Consider the following 15,893-nt stretch of genomic DNA (forward strand, 5'->3'; position numbering starts at 1 on the left):
CTGCAAATGTGACTAAATTCGGGATTTTCAGATGGGGATATTGACTGGGCTCGATGTAATCATAAGAGCCCTTTAAGAAGAAGGCAGGAGGGTCAGAGTTAGAAAAGGAGATATGATGACTAAAACAGAGATCAAAGAGGGAGAAAGGAAGATTTGAAGATGCCACTCTGCTGGCTTTGAAGATGGAAGAAAGGGCCATGAGCCAAAGAACGTAGGGGACCTCTAGAAGCTGGAAAAGGCAAAGAAACAATTCTTTCTGGAGCCTCCAGAAGGAACACAGCTTTGCTGACACCTTGAACTTAGGACTTCTGACCTCCAGAACGATAAGAATAAGTCTATGTAGTTTTTTTTGTATGTGCCCCTAGTGGGAACCGAACCCAGGACTCTCTGGTCTGCAGGCTGAGGCTCCAACTGCTGAGCCAAACCGGTCAGGGCTCTAAGTAGTTTTAAGCCATTAAATTTATGGTAAGTTGTTCCAGCAACAAAAGGACACTAGTACAGGGCCAGACACCATGCAGACAGACCAGAAAGCAGGGTGCATCCATACCCTGAAAAAGAAAAGCTTTTAAAGAGCAACCAAGCAGCACATATCAAGATCCCAGAGTCCCTGTCCACAGGCCTTGCAAGACACCGAGTGGAGGGAAGTGGTGGGGATCTCTGCGAGGGGGGCAGTGCAAGTGAGCTCACCAATGTGCTGATTTAGTTGGCAAATTTTCACACCACATGATAACATCCCAACTCTTCCACACCCTGCTCCTGTCAGTGGTGCCCATGGTCACTGCTGATAGTGCCCCTTGGGGCTCCAATTCTGTTACCTGAGGATACTGGCCAGGTTGCTCTCTGGGCAGCAGGGTGTAAGATGCCAATGTGGCAACAGGGGGACGACTAAGATGACTACTCCTCAGAAACCACGAGAGAGAGTCGTATCTATCATCCCCAGAGTTTTAGAGAGTAATTTCCGGTAAGGCAGATTTGTCTCTCTGCCTATGTCCTCTCTCTTGGGCCCTTTCAATGTCATCATCACATGTTCCCTGGAACTCCAGGAACTCCATTTGTATTTCTCGGTCTTGCCCCTTTCTCAGGAGTGGGCTGGATGGAGGGAACTTGGAAAGCCTTGTTTTCCTTTAGAATTTCCAAAACCAGGCCTCTCCTTGTCTTTTCAGAAAAGAGAAAACAGGCAGGAGGAAGGATGAAGACAGATGGTGAAGAAGAGAAAAGAGTGAGCATGAGAAACAATAACAGGGAGGAAGGAGGGAGGGAGAAGGAGAAAGAGAGCTTGAGGAGAACAGAGAGAGAAGGGGCCAGGACACAAAAAATAAAGATGGCATGTACTAAGCAGGCAGCTGCTGAAAAGCAGAACTAGTGACACCACTTTGTGTAAATCAGAACAGCCTGTTCCTTTCCATAACGTTAAAATAAGCACCTTTCTGGGATGGAGCTCCTCAGCCCTCCCAAACAGCAGTAAATTTCACCTGGTCATGTGCCTGGCAGGGTGTAGGTTTCTATCTCACCTTTTGCTGCGGTGTGCACTTCTCTTTCTGCCACGCTCTGGCCAGCTTCCCCTGACTCCCTCCCTCTGGACCTGGAGCAAAAGGGGCGAGGTGGTCCCCCTCCGACCAGCCCTCCGGCACCCCTCCGACCAGCCCTCCGGCACCCACGCTGGAGCCGAGGATGAGCACCCAGCCTGCGGGGGGCATGGGAAGGGGAAGGGGTGTGGCGACGCTCCGCTCTGTGATAGGCTGGACCGGGCTCCTTGGCCGCCTCTCTTGCTCTTGGAAGGAACTGGGCACGTGTTTCTAATTGTGGAAAGGCTGCTCTGGGTTGACTTGCCTCACCGTTGCCAGATCTAGGAGGCACCCAGTGCCGGCTGCCAAAAGGCACTGATAGGCAAAGAAAACACGGAGCCCTGCTTGAGTTCTTACGCAGGCAACCCAAGCCTCTGATAAGTTTCCAGTTCTGCCCACGCAGGTCAGCCTGAGCTCTTTCCTCAGAAAGGATGGGAGAAATTTGCGGTAGGACTGTGAACACAGAGCCAGCTTCCTAGAATCCTTCCCTGCTAGTGTAGGGCCAAGACATTTTCATATGGGGCGAGGAGCCGCCTTATAAAGTCTCAAGTCTCTGCCTACCTGAAAACAAAGGTTGGTATTATTTATTGTATGTGTATATAACTTGACTGGTGAAAAACAAAAACAAAACAAAGCAACAGCAACCAAAAAGATCAAAGTAGCCCTTCGCTGTAATAAACTAAGCTTTGATCCCAGCTTCTGTTAGGTCCATAAATAGGCTTTGAAATAGATCTGGCCTACCACACACATTACAGTAACATCTTGCCTGTCTGGTCCAGCCCTTTTGGTCTTGAAACACAGACACCTGTTGAGAAGTCTCAGAAGCCCCTCTAAGAAGAGGAAGTGTGCTAGGCCTTCTGGAATGGCCTCTCTCCTCCAACCACAAACAAACAGAGGAGGAGGGGCACGGAGATGCTGTGAGCTTCTGGAGGTCCTGAATCACACAGCTTTTCCTGAAACTTCCAGCTAAACTCCTCCCCCTTCCCCTTCCCTTCCTGGCTCTCTCTGCACCTTCCTTTTTATCCTGATCCCTCTAATGGCAAGAGCCAGTTGCTGGACATGGTGTTTTTGCTGAATCACCATCCAGTACTTAGTTCAGCCAAGAAGCCCAAACACCCAGCTCAGCATTTTCCAAGAGCTGAATAGTTCTCTCTCCAGCATTAGCTAAGCAAGGGTCAGGAGCTGGAATGGGGGAGGTGAGAAAAACGGGACACCTGAAAAGCAGAGGAGACCGACATAGTGTACCATGCCACCTTGGGGAGTCCCATTTTAATCCTATTCATTACTGTTCTAGCTTTAGCCTGAAGAATTCCTGTTATCTTCCAGACTCAGAATAAAGGGGATGGAATGGGTTCTAAGGGGTCTGCACAGAGCTTGTGAGGGCTAACCTGACTCTATCATCCTCAGCCTTGGGGAAATGGTGTGGGTCCTGGGAAGTCTGGTTGGTTCATGGACTGGAAAGTTTAGTGGGCTCTGTTAGTATCCACCAAAGTCCATGGATGCAAAATTCCCAAGACTGGTCAGTGTGGATGAAAAAAGGGGATTCTGGGGAAAGTAACCTCACAGAGTAGTCTGATCATAAATTCCTAACTGGGCAGGTCATGGTAAGTAGTCATGCCCCAGGCATATAATTTCTTTAGTAAAAGATTTATCTTTGATTTAAGCAAGCCCTGTCCATTGTTTCTGTGCATCTGGGTTAACACACTCAAATGTCCCTATCAGACCCCTCCTTCGAATGCATGAGCACATAATCTGAACTACTTTGTAATCTAATCCCTGCCTTGCTTTCCCCCATCTTCATGTAATCTTCCTTAGTTTCCCTCCTTAATCTCAAATGCATAAAAGAAATAGCAAATTGTTATTCTCAGGAGCGTTTATCTCAGTCTTTTGAGATCGGGTTTCCAGGTGCATCCCCTGTTTAACTCAAATAACTTTTTATGAACATGCTCTACATGTTCTTTTTATTTATTGATTTATTTTTATCCTCATATTTTTGCATTTATCTCCAGACAGAACAGGAACAAAGGAGGGAAGAGAGTGAGAAACATTGATGTGAGACACACTGAGTGGTTGCCACCCACACGACCCCAATGGGGGCAGGGACAAACTGCAACCGAGGTATGTGCCCTTAGTGGGAACTGAACCTGGGACTCTCTGGTCCGCTGGCTGATGCTCTAACCACTGAGAAAACCGGCCAGGGCTCTACAGGTTCTTACATCAACATTGGTTACAACCCAATTCCAAGGACAGCTAGTACTCGAACTTGCTAAACTCTCAAAACAATTTAACCCTGTCTTCTTTTCCCCAAAGCTCCCAGTACCACTAGGCTGCACTCCCATTAGGCTTCTGATGCTATGTTCCTAGGTATGTGATATAAATTGGTGTGTCACATTAACCCTTAAAAGTTTACCATATACAATTGATGGGTGATTTCCTCTGGAGGGTGAGGAGTGATCCTTGAGAGTCAGCAACAAAAGGCCAGTGGAGAATTTAAGCTTCTAGGCTGGTTGGAAAAAGTCAGCAAGTTGTTTCCATACTGGTAGAAGCTGGACTGCAGAAAAACTGTTTCAGGGAACCTCAATCTCATTCATAATTTTTCCAAGCAGGGGTGGACACGTTCTCAGGAATAAGCTCTTCATTCCCCAGTATCCAACACTTGGGCTCTGTATACCCTTTGAACAGCAGAATTCCAGTTTGACAGTAAAAGCTGGAGACCAGAAGAGACACTATGGGAAGCCAGGAAAGAGGAGATGATCTGGACCAGGAATTGAAGTATACTAAAACTAAAAAGAAGACTCCGACTTCTCAGGTAGATCCTAATCTGAAAATAGATTGGATTTTGACTAGTGGACAGAGGTGTCCAACACCAGTGGATTTCAAGGGAATAAGATCTCCATTTTTCAATTCTCTGTGATCTTTGTAACTGTTTACTATGATGTATAAACTAAAAAGCACTGTACCAATAGTTGTTCAACTTACTGGAGCTCAAGACTGAATTGCTCTTACAGAAATGTAAGATGAAGGCAACGGAGATACCTTCATTGTCAGGGCAACATGCACGAGGAATACTCCAAAGGCCATATAGGGCAGGGAGGAAGTGAAATAGCACCAAATGGGTGTTTACTCTGCCGTTATAGGCATGAAGTCCCAAAGCATAAGGGATACCTTCCCTCAAGTGTCAGCAACAAAGCTTAAGTATTAGAGAGTGAATAGAATAGAGGCAAAGACAGAGGAGCCAACTCAACCCAGTCTGAACCACACCACTGAAAAGACATGAAAATATGATCCAGTGATTTTCTTGATCTATTTCACCTGTATTCCAAAAAGAATGTGCCATCCATGACTCTCTCACCATTAATTACCAAATCCCGCTATTTCTACTTGTAGATACCAAACACAGTTGACCCTTGAACAACATAGGGGTCAGGGGCACCAATCCCACCCCCACCCCCCTTTGCAGTTGAAAATCTGCATTTTACTTTTGTCTCTCCAGAAACTTAACTACAGTTCTCCTTGGGTATCCAAGGGTGGTTGGTTCTAGGACCCCACCTCCCAAACCAAAACCCAGGGATGCTCAAGTCCCTTATGTAAAATGGTGTAAAACAATGCACACAGCCAGCTCTCTGCATCCACAGATTCACAACCACGAAATAAAAATACTGGTTTTTTTTGTTTGTTTTCAATCTCACCGAGGATATTTTTCCATTTATGTTCAGATAGAGTGAGAGAGAGAGAGAAAGAAACATCGATGCAAGAGAGACACATCGATTGGTTGCCTCCCACATGACCCTGACCAGGGCCAGGACTGAGATATGTATCCTTGACCAGAATCAAACCCGAAACTCTTTGGTCCCAGGGGCTAATGCTCTAACTGCTAAACCAAACTGGCCAGGGCAAAAATACTGTTTTTGATCCAAGGTTGGTTGAATCCATGGACGTGAAACCTGGGGATATTGAGGCCCAACTATGTATTTATTGGAAAAAAAATCCACACATAAGTAGACCCACATAAGTCAAACCCGTGTTATTCAAGGGTCAACTGTACACTGTCTCCACTTCTACTGCCCCACCTCTAATTCACATACTGGTCATCTCTAACCTGGATTTCTGTAACCACACTGTAACTGGTCTCCTTGCCAGTTATTCCTCTCTGCACTCCATCCTTTACCCTTTCAGCCAAGATTCTTCTAAAATATAAATATGATAATATCAGTCCTCTGTTTGAAGCCCGTTAATACCTTCCCATTGCTCTTAGAGTAAAGCCCAATCTCTCTAGCATGGCCCATAAGGCCCTTCATGTCTGGGTCTTCACTTCTGTCTACATTTATTTCTTTCTAAAAAAAAAATACGTTTTTTATTGATTTTTTTAGAGAGAAAGGAAGGGAGAGAGAGATAGAAACATGGATATGAGAGAGAAACACCAATTGGCTACCTCCTGCACACCCCCTACTGGGGATGGAGCCCGAAACCCAGGCATGTGCCCTGACTGGGAATAGAACTGGGACCTCTCAGTCCATGGGGCAACACTCAATCCTCTGAGTCACTCTGGCCGGGCTGTCTACATTTCTTACCTCCTAGTCTATGCTGTGGCTATCCAGAACTACCTGGAGCTTTCCCAGAGGGCCACCATTTCTGTTACGTCCAAGTCCCTGAATATTGTCCTCTTGGAGGAACTTACCACTTGGAACTGAAATTTCCTGTGTAACTGTCATAAGCATCCATTGGACTGAGGGTTCCTAAGTATTCTCATGCCTAACACAGTGTCTGGAGCAGAACAGATATTTGAATACTTGATAATGACTGAATGATCCTGTACCCTGCAGTACCCATAAAAGACACACAAGTGGACTCAGTAAACACTTAAGACAAAAGGCTTAATTTTCTGCTGCTGCTGCAGATGAGAAGGAACATTTTCTGGTTCGTTGCTGTATCCCCTGTGCCAAGAAGAGTATCTAGCACATCCTGGGCTCTTTGGTCCTTGGGCTCACGCTCTAATCTCTGAGCCAAACCGGTCAGGGCACATCCTGGGCTCTTGATAAATATTTATTGAATGAACAAAGTATTGTGATTCTCGTTTATATAATGCTTCTTGAGAGTCCCAACCCCTAAGTTATATTACTCTAGAGCAGACTTTTGAGCAGCATTCTGATGTAACCACCCTGAGAAAGACTTCCAACCAAAGACCTGTTCACTGATCTTCAGGGCTTTGGAGTGGACGTGGAAGGTAGAAGCACAGAAACCACATAACAGCTTATCGCAAACGTTGAAGACAATTAGTTGAAACTTACTTCATTTTGATTTGTAGATAAAATAGATTCCTTTCTCTTAGTAGTCAATCAATCAACATGGCCAGCTGATTCTACTCCTGAATCATTTTTGTTTTCTTCTCCTTGTACCTTTGTTTTTATTTTAGGCTACTACCTCTCTGGCCTGGACAAATCCTTAGCCTGCTAACTTATCATCTCATGGTCTTTTCTTCACTCAAATGTGAACCTAATCTTGTTACTCCTCAAAATCCTTCAGTGGTTCCCCATCCCTTGGATGAAGTCTGCTCTCTTCTGCATGATGTACAGGATCCTTCAAGGTTTGGTTCCTGCTCACCTCTTCAGCCTCATTTCTGGTCCCTCTCCTTGGCTCCACCCACTCAAAAGTACTTCTCTCCAACAGGCCATTTCTCTCTTGAGCCCAAGTCTTGCTGTGTCCTTCCCTCTACCTGGCTGTTCTTTTTTATGTCCATCTAAAGCAGTGGTTCTCGCCCTGGCCAGTTTGGCTCAGCGGTTAGAGCCTCGGCCTGAGGTCCCGAGAGACCCGGGTTCGGTTCCCGCTAAGGGCACGTACTTCGGTTGCAGTTTGTCCCCGGCCCTGGTTGGTCGTGCGGGTGGCAGCCACTCGATGTGTCCCTTCACATTGATGTTTCTCTCTCTCTCTCCCTTCCTCTCTCTCCCTCCCACTCTATCTGTACAAAAAATGGAAAAATATCCTCGGGTGAGGATAAAAAAAATAAAAAAAAATAAAGCAGTGGTTCTCAACCTTCCTAATGCCACAACCCTTTAATATAGTTCTTCATGTGTGGTGACCCCCAACGATAAAATTATTTTTGTTGATACTTCATAACTGTAATTTTGCTACTGTTATGAATCGCCATGGGAAATATGTGTTTTCTGATGGTCTTAGGTGACCCCTGTGAAAGGGTCGTTCAACCCTCAGAGGTCAAGATCCACAGGTTGAGAACCGCTGATCTAGAACCTACCTACTTGCCTTTCAAGATTTAGTTCAATCTGGGAGCCTTCCCTAACACACCTCTCCCAATTTTGAAGCACCTTTTGTATTGTAATTATGTGTTTGTGCACTAATCTCTTCACTAGTCTTTAATCTCTTCCAAGACTGTATAAATAATGCCCCGTCTCACCTCAGTGTAGGAATTCAATATGGTAATTAACTGTTGGATTTGCAGTTTCTTTACTTTTTTTTTCTAGAAAATCCATTTACAAAGTAATTTTTATCTTAACGCATTATAATAATAATAAATGGGATTTTAGTCAAATTGATTATTGTGTAAAAACCAAGAGATTTTTAATACATTTATATTTTAAATGTTGGCTAGTTAGAAGATGTACAGAAAAAAGGGGGCTTAGATATATGGGAATCAAATCTAGGCCAGTCTGAATTTGTCCTGATTTATATATGTATATAAGGCTGATGAGACACCCAAAGAACTCTCTGGGGATGAGGGAAGGGCAGGAAGATAGTGCTGCCCAGGCATCTGAGGCAATACGTTTAGTGCCCAGGGATGAGAAGTTTGGGGCTCGAGAGTATGAAGCCTCAAAGGAAAATGAACCGAGATTATGGGGTTTAGATGTTAGGAAAGACTGTGGAATCCTCTGATGTCAAGGGATTAATTTGCAAGAGACACGCAAACCAGCACACATAAGTTTATCTATCACAGCATCTTGTATCGAGCACCTGGAAACTTTCTTGCAGTCCCCTATTCTTTCTGTAGAGGAATTGCTGAGCAACTCAGGGCTAAAAGCAATGTATACAGTGAAGTCCTGAAGAAGAAAAAAATCTGAAGTCCTGGAAAACTAGCTTATTAGGAATCTCAGTAAAGAGATAGAAAACAAGATAAGAAGCATTTTTACTTATGAAACTCATGCACAATACTCTGTTCTCTTCGGGGTGGGAAAGAAGAGAAACTTCTTTAGCATAAGGCATTAAGAGACAAGAGGGGAACTTGAACGAGAAGAAAAAAATCTGCTTCAGATACTGGACGTGACTTCAGTCCCCAAAGAGAGGAAGGAGGCCAGGAAGCTGCCTGAGTGAAAGGTGGTCTGGTCCCCAACAGAGGAGGTACAAACATCCCAAAGGAAAACCCAGTTTTAGGAAGCAAGAAGCTCAAGTGGGGGACCCCAGAATACCTGTGCTCCTCTGTGTCACTGGGACCACTTTGTTTATAACCAGAAACTTAGGTAATGGCCAAAAGAGGCAGCTACACGATAAAAAAGCAAGCTGCAGAAATAACCTATCAACATGGATGTCTGTATACCCAGATCCGTACATCACTAGATGCATTTTATTTAGAACTGTAAGGATACCCACCCACTGTTACCAAGACTCCTGGGCAGGAGAGAGGGGTGAAGATAAGGGGATTGTCCTTTACTTAGAGAATATAATTATTTACTTATGAAATACAAAATAAAAGAAACACAAATAAATCATAAAAGATGGCACCCAAACAAAGTTTTAACACCCGTTCCCCTCCTTCCTAACTCGCTCCTCCCACTAATATGCTTGCTCTGGAGAAGGGAGAAAGGCATTTCATTTAATTAAAACGTAAAGCACTTTCTTTTTTTTACTGGCTGGTGGCTAGGAACATTCTGCTGACTCAGCAGTGAATAATCAGCTTTGACCTAAATCATAAAATAACTCAAAGTGGCAGCTGCAGTTGCATAAGCCTGATCCAAATCCGCAGTTCCTTCTCTCTCTCCCTCTCCTCTCCTCCACACCCGCTCCAGACTCCAAGCAGGCAAGCCAGTTACAGCAGTTTCTTTCTGCCTCTCCACCCCCATCAGGCTCGTCTACCATCATTTTTCATCTGATCTATTTTAATAACGCCCCATGGAACCACATTTGACCTCATCTCCTCTCTCCAACAGCAAACCCCAGCCAGGGGCTTTGCTACACGGATTCTCCCCGCTGAGCTCCTGCCCAGTCCTCCAGCTCCCTCAACCCGATGCCCTCCATTACACACCAGCATGCCAAAATGACACAGCAGAAAGCAGAGCTTCTTATAGCAGTACATTCAGACCACCCCCAAGCTCTCTACTGCTTCTCTTAAGAATATGGCTGGACTGGGCCAATCTCGGCTCTACTGCCAGGGAACACTGGGCCTATTCTATACTGTTGGCTTGCCTGGCACTTGCTAGGAGGATGGGGTGAGGCTGGATGGTGGTGAGAGGGGTGCTGGAATAAAATATATCAGCATTTAATGACAGATAGACTCCATTAAGCCTTCCTGACAGCCCGGTTCTGATTTATTTTACTGGATACCTTAAGAGATTATTTGAGAGGCCTGTAAAAGTGGGCTCCCCCTCCCTAAAAAAAGTACTCAATGATCCAGAAATCAGAACCTTTGCACACAGACTCAAAGTATCTGGGAGTGTCTGGTGAGAAAGAGTGGGTGTGTGGCTACAGCCAGTGGCCATGGGCACCCCTGTGGAGAGATAAGTTGGGGACTCTACATGGCCTTCACATCTGGAAGGTCACGGGTAGTGCACAAGGTGAAATGAGGAACTGTTTTGCATTTTCCCCAAGGAAATCAGGAGGGATAAGTTTGGGTTTAAGAAATCCTTTCTTTTTATGAAGGTGGAAAAGTATTTGAACACATATCTTAAGGACATTGAAAAATTCCTATCTCTGGAGGGCAAGACAGACTTCTGTTAGGCTGTTCATAATTTCTTTGCAGTTCTACTTAGAAGGCAGAGGACAGGCCAGATAAGCTTTCTTGAACCTTTGATGTCAGGAATCAGGAGAAGGGAAGATCTTATCATTTTTGTCATTAGAGTTTCTAAATTCCTCCTGGCTTGGTGCTCACAGTGTCCTGATGAGGTGTAGGCTGCTGAAGGAACCACATACAAACCTGTCTTTCTGGAACTGGGCTATCGGCAGGAGCAATTCTCATCTCTTGGGAGGGTTTGTACCTCTCTGCCCTAAGGGGATATATGCTAGGCTATATTACTCCAGAAGGTCTTTGCGAAATCGTCAGCTACCCTCGATGGGTTTGGGGAACGCAAAGGAAGCGGTGGGGTCCAGCTGCTCAGAGAACTCCCTGCAGTGGCCTGGTTTCTCAGGGAATGGCCTGAACAGCCTCAGGAGTCTCGATTTCTGGTTGGAGGGTAAAGGTAGCCTCTTGTCTGAGACACTTGAGCAGCATCAGCAGGAAAGAGGAAGCAGTGTCTGTGTGCACGAGACACTGAAATAGCAGTAGCCAGCACTCATGTGGTCCCCCTTCTAACTCCCATTAGCCTGTCTGAAGGCAGAAATAGCAACTCTTTTGCATTCCCACGCCTTCTTCCCCCTCCCCCACCTCTTCTAGCTCTAGATCCAGCTAGCAAATAAGGACCGAGTGACTACCCTCACTGACCACCTTCATTGACTAATGGCTGGGCCACAAGGTGCCCAACTGTCTCATTCAGTCCTTGCAACCACACTCTACTGTGGGGTGGGTGGGGGTTGCTTTGCCAAGCACTCATAGCAGTTAGAAAGTGGTACTGAGATGCAGTCTCCAGCAGCCTGGTTCTGGAGCCCACAAGCCTCTCTAGATCCATGAGCAGGCCTGATCAAACAACTGTCTTGGCCCCACAGTACCACTTGCTTGAAGATAGGGGTCCATCCCAGGACTGAACATCACTGCCAAAGAGGGCACACTTGCCAAGGAGACCACCACTTGGGGCCCAGCTGGCTGTCCTATGAGAGCTTTGGCATGGGTGAGTTATCCCTCCTGCCCCATCCCACCAGCATGACAGAAGGAGAGTGTTAAGACCTGGGAAAGGGTGTGGCCAGGGTAGTCACTATCCCCAGCTAAATGTGTGTTGGAAGGTATGGGAAGGCAGAGACTGAGCTAACTCTAGAAGCAGAGCTTCTGAAAGATCTAAATATTACTGTATAAATTAGTTTTTGTTTGAAAGATGTAAAATACCCCCAATCCATTGAGATGCTTGATATCAGAGATTAAATGCTGAGATTTCCACCCTGGCCAGCTTTGCTCAGTGGTTAGAGTGACGGCCCGAGGACCAAAGGGTCTCGAGTTTGATTCTGGTCAAGGGCACGTATATACCTGGGTTACAGGTTCGATCCCCGGCCCTGGTTGGGGGTCGTGCAAGAGACAACCAATCAATGTCTCTCTCTCTCTCTCTGTTTTCCTCCCTTTCACTCTCTCTAAAATCAATGGAAACATATCCTCAGGTGAGGATTAACAACAACAACAAAAATGTTGAAACTTCCTAGAAATATAGGTTGGAAAACTTCTCTATGAAGCCTCTCTAACCTATTCCAGCTGACAGAAATCTTTCTCCCTTCCTTGACTTTTTATTGCAATTGAATCCTAACCACAGAATCTTTCTATATGGCTTTTCTCCCCAGTTAGACAGAAATCTTATCAAGGAACCACAAACAATTCATTTATTTCCCCCCAACTCACATCTCTACACTCTCCATCCAAAGAGTTTTAAGATGTGAGCTGCCAGGTTGAGGTAGAGGTGGACAATGCCAGAAAAATCTTCCTATGGGCAGCAGGAGTCTTCAGAACAATGTGTGTGCTGGGAAGAGAAGGACTCAGGACACCAGGGTTCCACTCAGGCCCTGCCATTTTGGGTGAGTCACTGTTTGGCTCCCTTTCCTTATCTGTACTAAGAAAAATGATAATACTGCTCAGCTTGTCATTTGCTCATATCAGATCATATAAGTGAAAGTGCTTTGTATAAAGAACGCTGCCAATGAAGATTACTGTGCCTTTGAGCAGCTACTTACGTTTCTTCTTTTTTTTAACACCAGGTAATTGTATGCAGAATTCATTCATCCAAAGCACACAGGTAGGAAAAAAGTAAAAGAGTGAAGAAAAGAAAGAGAGAGAGGAAGAAGAAGCAGAGACATGGCGACCACTAGGAAGACTAAAAGAGGCTATCCTGAGAGCAAGGCCCAAATGGCACTTACGTAGGCAGATGGCAGCCAGGAGTCGGAGGCCAGACTCTGGGGGAAAGCAGGTGGGGAAGAGTGGCTGTAGCACGTAGTTGGAGAAGGTGAGGGCGATGACAGCCTGATTGGTGGGGTAAATCACCAGCACAGCAATCCATAGCCTCAGGAACCTGAAGGGGAAACAGGACAGGACTTGACCCAAGACAGCAATGGAGACCCCTCACCCCCACTGAAAGCATGGCAGGAATTCAGAAGTCATCAGGGGAAGCCTGGGCAAGTCATGGGGCAGCATTAGGAGAGGCAGGTGGGCTAAAGAGATGCATTTCCTTTTTTGTTTCCAAGATGCTAAGGAGCCCAGTGCCCCCTGAAATGAGACACCCAGCCCTCTGCAATGATGATAAAATGGTTTAATGATGAAGAGTTAAGTTTCAACTAGTATTAACACACATCTTGGCATTCTTTCACTCTTCGCTCTCCTTTCATTGTCTCTTCTTTACTATTCTGGCCCCCAGCATCCAACGGTGGAAAAGAAAATTTGCAACCTCAGAATTTTAAAAGCCAGGACATGCTAAAGGTGTGGCCACTTGAGCAACGGCCAGGGGAGGCATTGAGAAGGTGTTTTTGGTGGAAGTGTCCTCCACATGCTTGGCCCACTGGGTGGGGGTTGAGTTCTTCAGCAGCAGGGCTGCGAAAGCTGGGGAAATTCAAGATCAGAGCCTGGCTCTAGAGGGAGGCTATTATCCATGGTAATGTGAGAAGAGAGTACCTCTGTCTCTTAGGTGGTCACTCTCATTTGTCAAGATAAAAGGGCTCTGTTTTGTGAAGTGCTTTTCCTTGAAATCTCCAGTCAGAGTTATCATACAGTGATACCTCGGTTCTCAAACGCCTCGGTTTTCGACCAAATCGGTATTCGACCAGGAGATTCGAGAAACTTTTGTCTCGGAATCCGAACAAATATTTGGAACTCGAACTTCCGAGATGAACCGAGTTGAGCCGAATGGCGTTCATTCGGCCCAGCGCGCCTTGCTTGCGTCATCAGTGTGAGTGCAGAGAGAGAGTCAGGCTTTGTGGAGTCACGCTTTCCTATTGGTTTCATTGCTTCGGTTCTCGAACAATTCGGTTCTCGACTGTCCTCCTGGAACGAATTATGTTCGAGAACCGAGGTATCACTGTATTTGTTCTCACTTATAGAATTTTGCCCACTAAGGCCAACAGAGATTCAAACTACAACTTGGTTCCTCTCACAAGCATCAAGAGGACACAAGGCCTCACTAGCAAGCATGACATGAAGACAAAAGAGGAATCCCATTCTCTAGCTCTCCTCAGCACGTTGGCGACCCCCAGCCTTGGCTTCCTAGACCACTCAGGTCTCTGTAGAACCTCTTACCCAGCCAGTCCTCCAAAGATGTCCTTGACGTAGGAGTAGTCACCTCCAGATTTGGGGATGGTGACCCCAAGCTCAGCATAGCAAAGGGCTCCCACAGCTGTAATAAGACCCGTCACCATCCAGATGATAAGAGCGAGGCCCACGGAGCCAGCATTCTCCAGCACACCCTTCGGTGAAACGAAGATTCCAGAGCCAATGATGTTTCCTGCATGAGGCACCAGGGAGATAGTAGTATCAACACAAGAAGCAGGACCAGATTAGGTCTCTGATCTGATTCTAAAATACCTTTGGGTTACGTGAATCACCTTCAGGCAGAGGTGATTCCTCTTAGAAGCAGGGAAAGAGGAGCAGATAATAGGCATTTAGAGACCAGGAATGTGGTCAGGTACTCTACATGTCTTCTTTAATCCTTAGGACAAGCCTATGGAGTCAGATATAATTTCTCCCATGTTACAGAGGAGGAAACTGAGTCTCAGAGACACCAAGTGTATTGCCCACATCCACACAGTAATAAGTGCTGGCATAGGTATTGAACCTCAGGATCCTCTGACTGGACTTCATATGGTCTATCCAAGGTGACAAAAGTCTTTTTTTTATTTTTTATCCTCACCCGAGGACATTTTTCCATTTTTTTGTTCAGACAGAGTGGGAAGGAGAGAGAGAAAGAGAAACATTGACGTGAAAGGGACACATCAAGTGGCTGCCACCCGCACGACCCAACCAGGGCCGGGGACAAACTGCAACCGAGGTACATGCCCTTAGCGGGAACTGAACCCAGGTCTCTCTGGACTGCAGGCCAACACTCTAACCGCTGAGCCAAACCGGCCAGGACCAAGGTGACAAAAGTCTTAAGACTGGCTGGAAACGACAGGGCTGGAAAAATGGGATGTTGTCAGAGACCAGCTGCCAGTTAGCTTCAAAAGTGAGCCAAAGGGACAGACTGTGGCCATATCACATGACTGGGGGTTTTCTAGACCCTTGAGTGTGGACAGCACTCCTGGAGGCTGGCCTCTACCCCAGACACAATTGCCCCACCTTTGGAGAGAAACAGGAAACAACCCTATAAAAACAGTCCTAGCCCTGGCCAGTTTGGCTCAGCGGTTAGAGTGTTGGCCTGCGGTCCGGAGAGACCCGGGTTCGGTTCCCGCTAAGGGCACGTACTTCGGTTGCAGTTTGTCCCCGGCCCTGGTTGGTCGTGCGGGTGGCAGCCACTCGATGTGTCCCTTCACGTCGATGTTTCTCTCTCTCTCTCTCTCTCTCTCTCCCTCCCACTCTATCTGTACAAAAAAATGGAAAAATATCCTCGGGTGAGGATAAAAACAAAACAAACAAAAAAAAAAAATAAAAACAGTCCTAGTTCTTTGGCAGTGGTTTGTAGGAGTGCAATCCATGCAAAGCCTCAGCACTATATTCCTCCAAAGATCATTCTCCTCCACTGTTTCATGTGACCCTCACAACAACCTATGGAATTCAGGAAGACGAGGAAAGGCAGGTATTTTTCTATTTTATTTTATAAAGAGAACAGGATTTTGTTGTTTTTTACATTTTTAAATTTATTGATTTTAGAGAAAGGAAGGGGGAGAGAGAGAGAGAAACATCCACTTATTGTCCCACTTATTTATGCATTCATTGGTTGCTTCCTGTATGTGCCCTGACAAGGGATCAAACCTGTAATCTTGGTGTATTGGGAAGATGCTCTAACCAACTGAGCTCTCTGGCCAGGGCTTAGGTGTTTCTCTATTTTACAAACT

At 45.9% G+C, this 15,893-nt stretch overlaps 1 protein-coding gene across 2 annotated transcripts in view; it reads right to left on the minus strand.

The window, feature by feature from the left end:
• SLC7A8 (solute carrier family 7 member 8) overlaps nucleotides 1-15,893 on the minus strand; it is a 51,442-nt gene that overhangs the window by 17,326 nt on the left and 18,223 nt on the right. The window contains exons 2-3 of one of the 2 annotated variants that reach the window (XM_036263848.1): nucleotides 14,143-14,347; nucleotides 12,774-12,925 (exon numbers count right to left, since the gene is read on the minus strand). In XM_036263848.1, the coding sequence (XP_036119741.1) occupies nucleotides 12,774-12,925; nucleotides 14,143-14,347 (357 nt within the window). Of the gene's footprint in view, nucleotides 1-1,511; nucleotides 1,623-12,773; nucleotides 12,926-14,142; nucleotides 14,348-15,893 lie in introns of those variants that run through there. The other variant, XM_036263856.1, reaches the window with a different exon arrangement.

The sequence above is a fragment of the Molossus molossus genome, unplaced genomic scaffold, assembly GCF_014108415.1.
Source record: "Molossus molossus isolate mMolMol1 unplaced genomic scaffold, mMolMol1.p scaffold_m16_p_1, whole genome shotgun sequence".
NCBI lineage: Eukaryota > Metazoa > Chordata > Mammalia > Chiroptera > Molossidae > Molossus > Molossus molossus.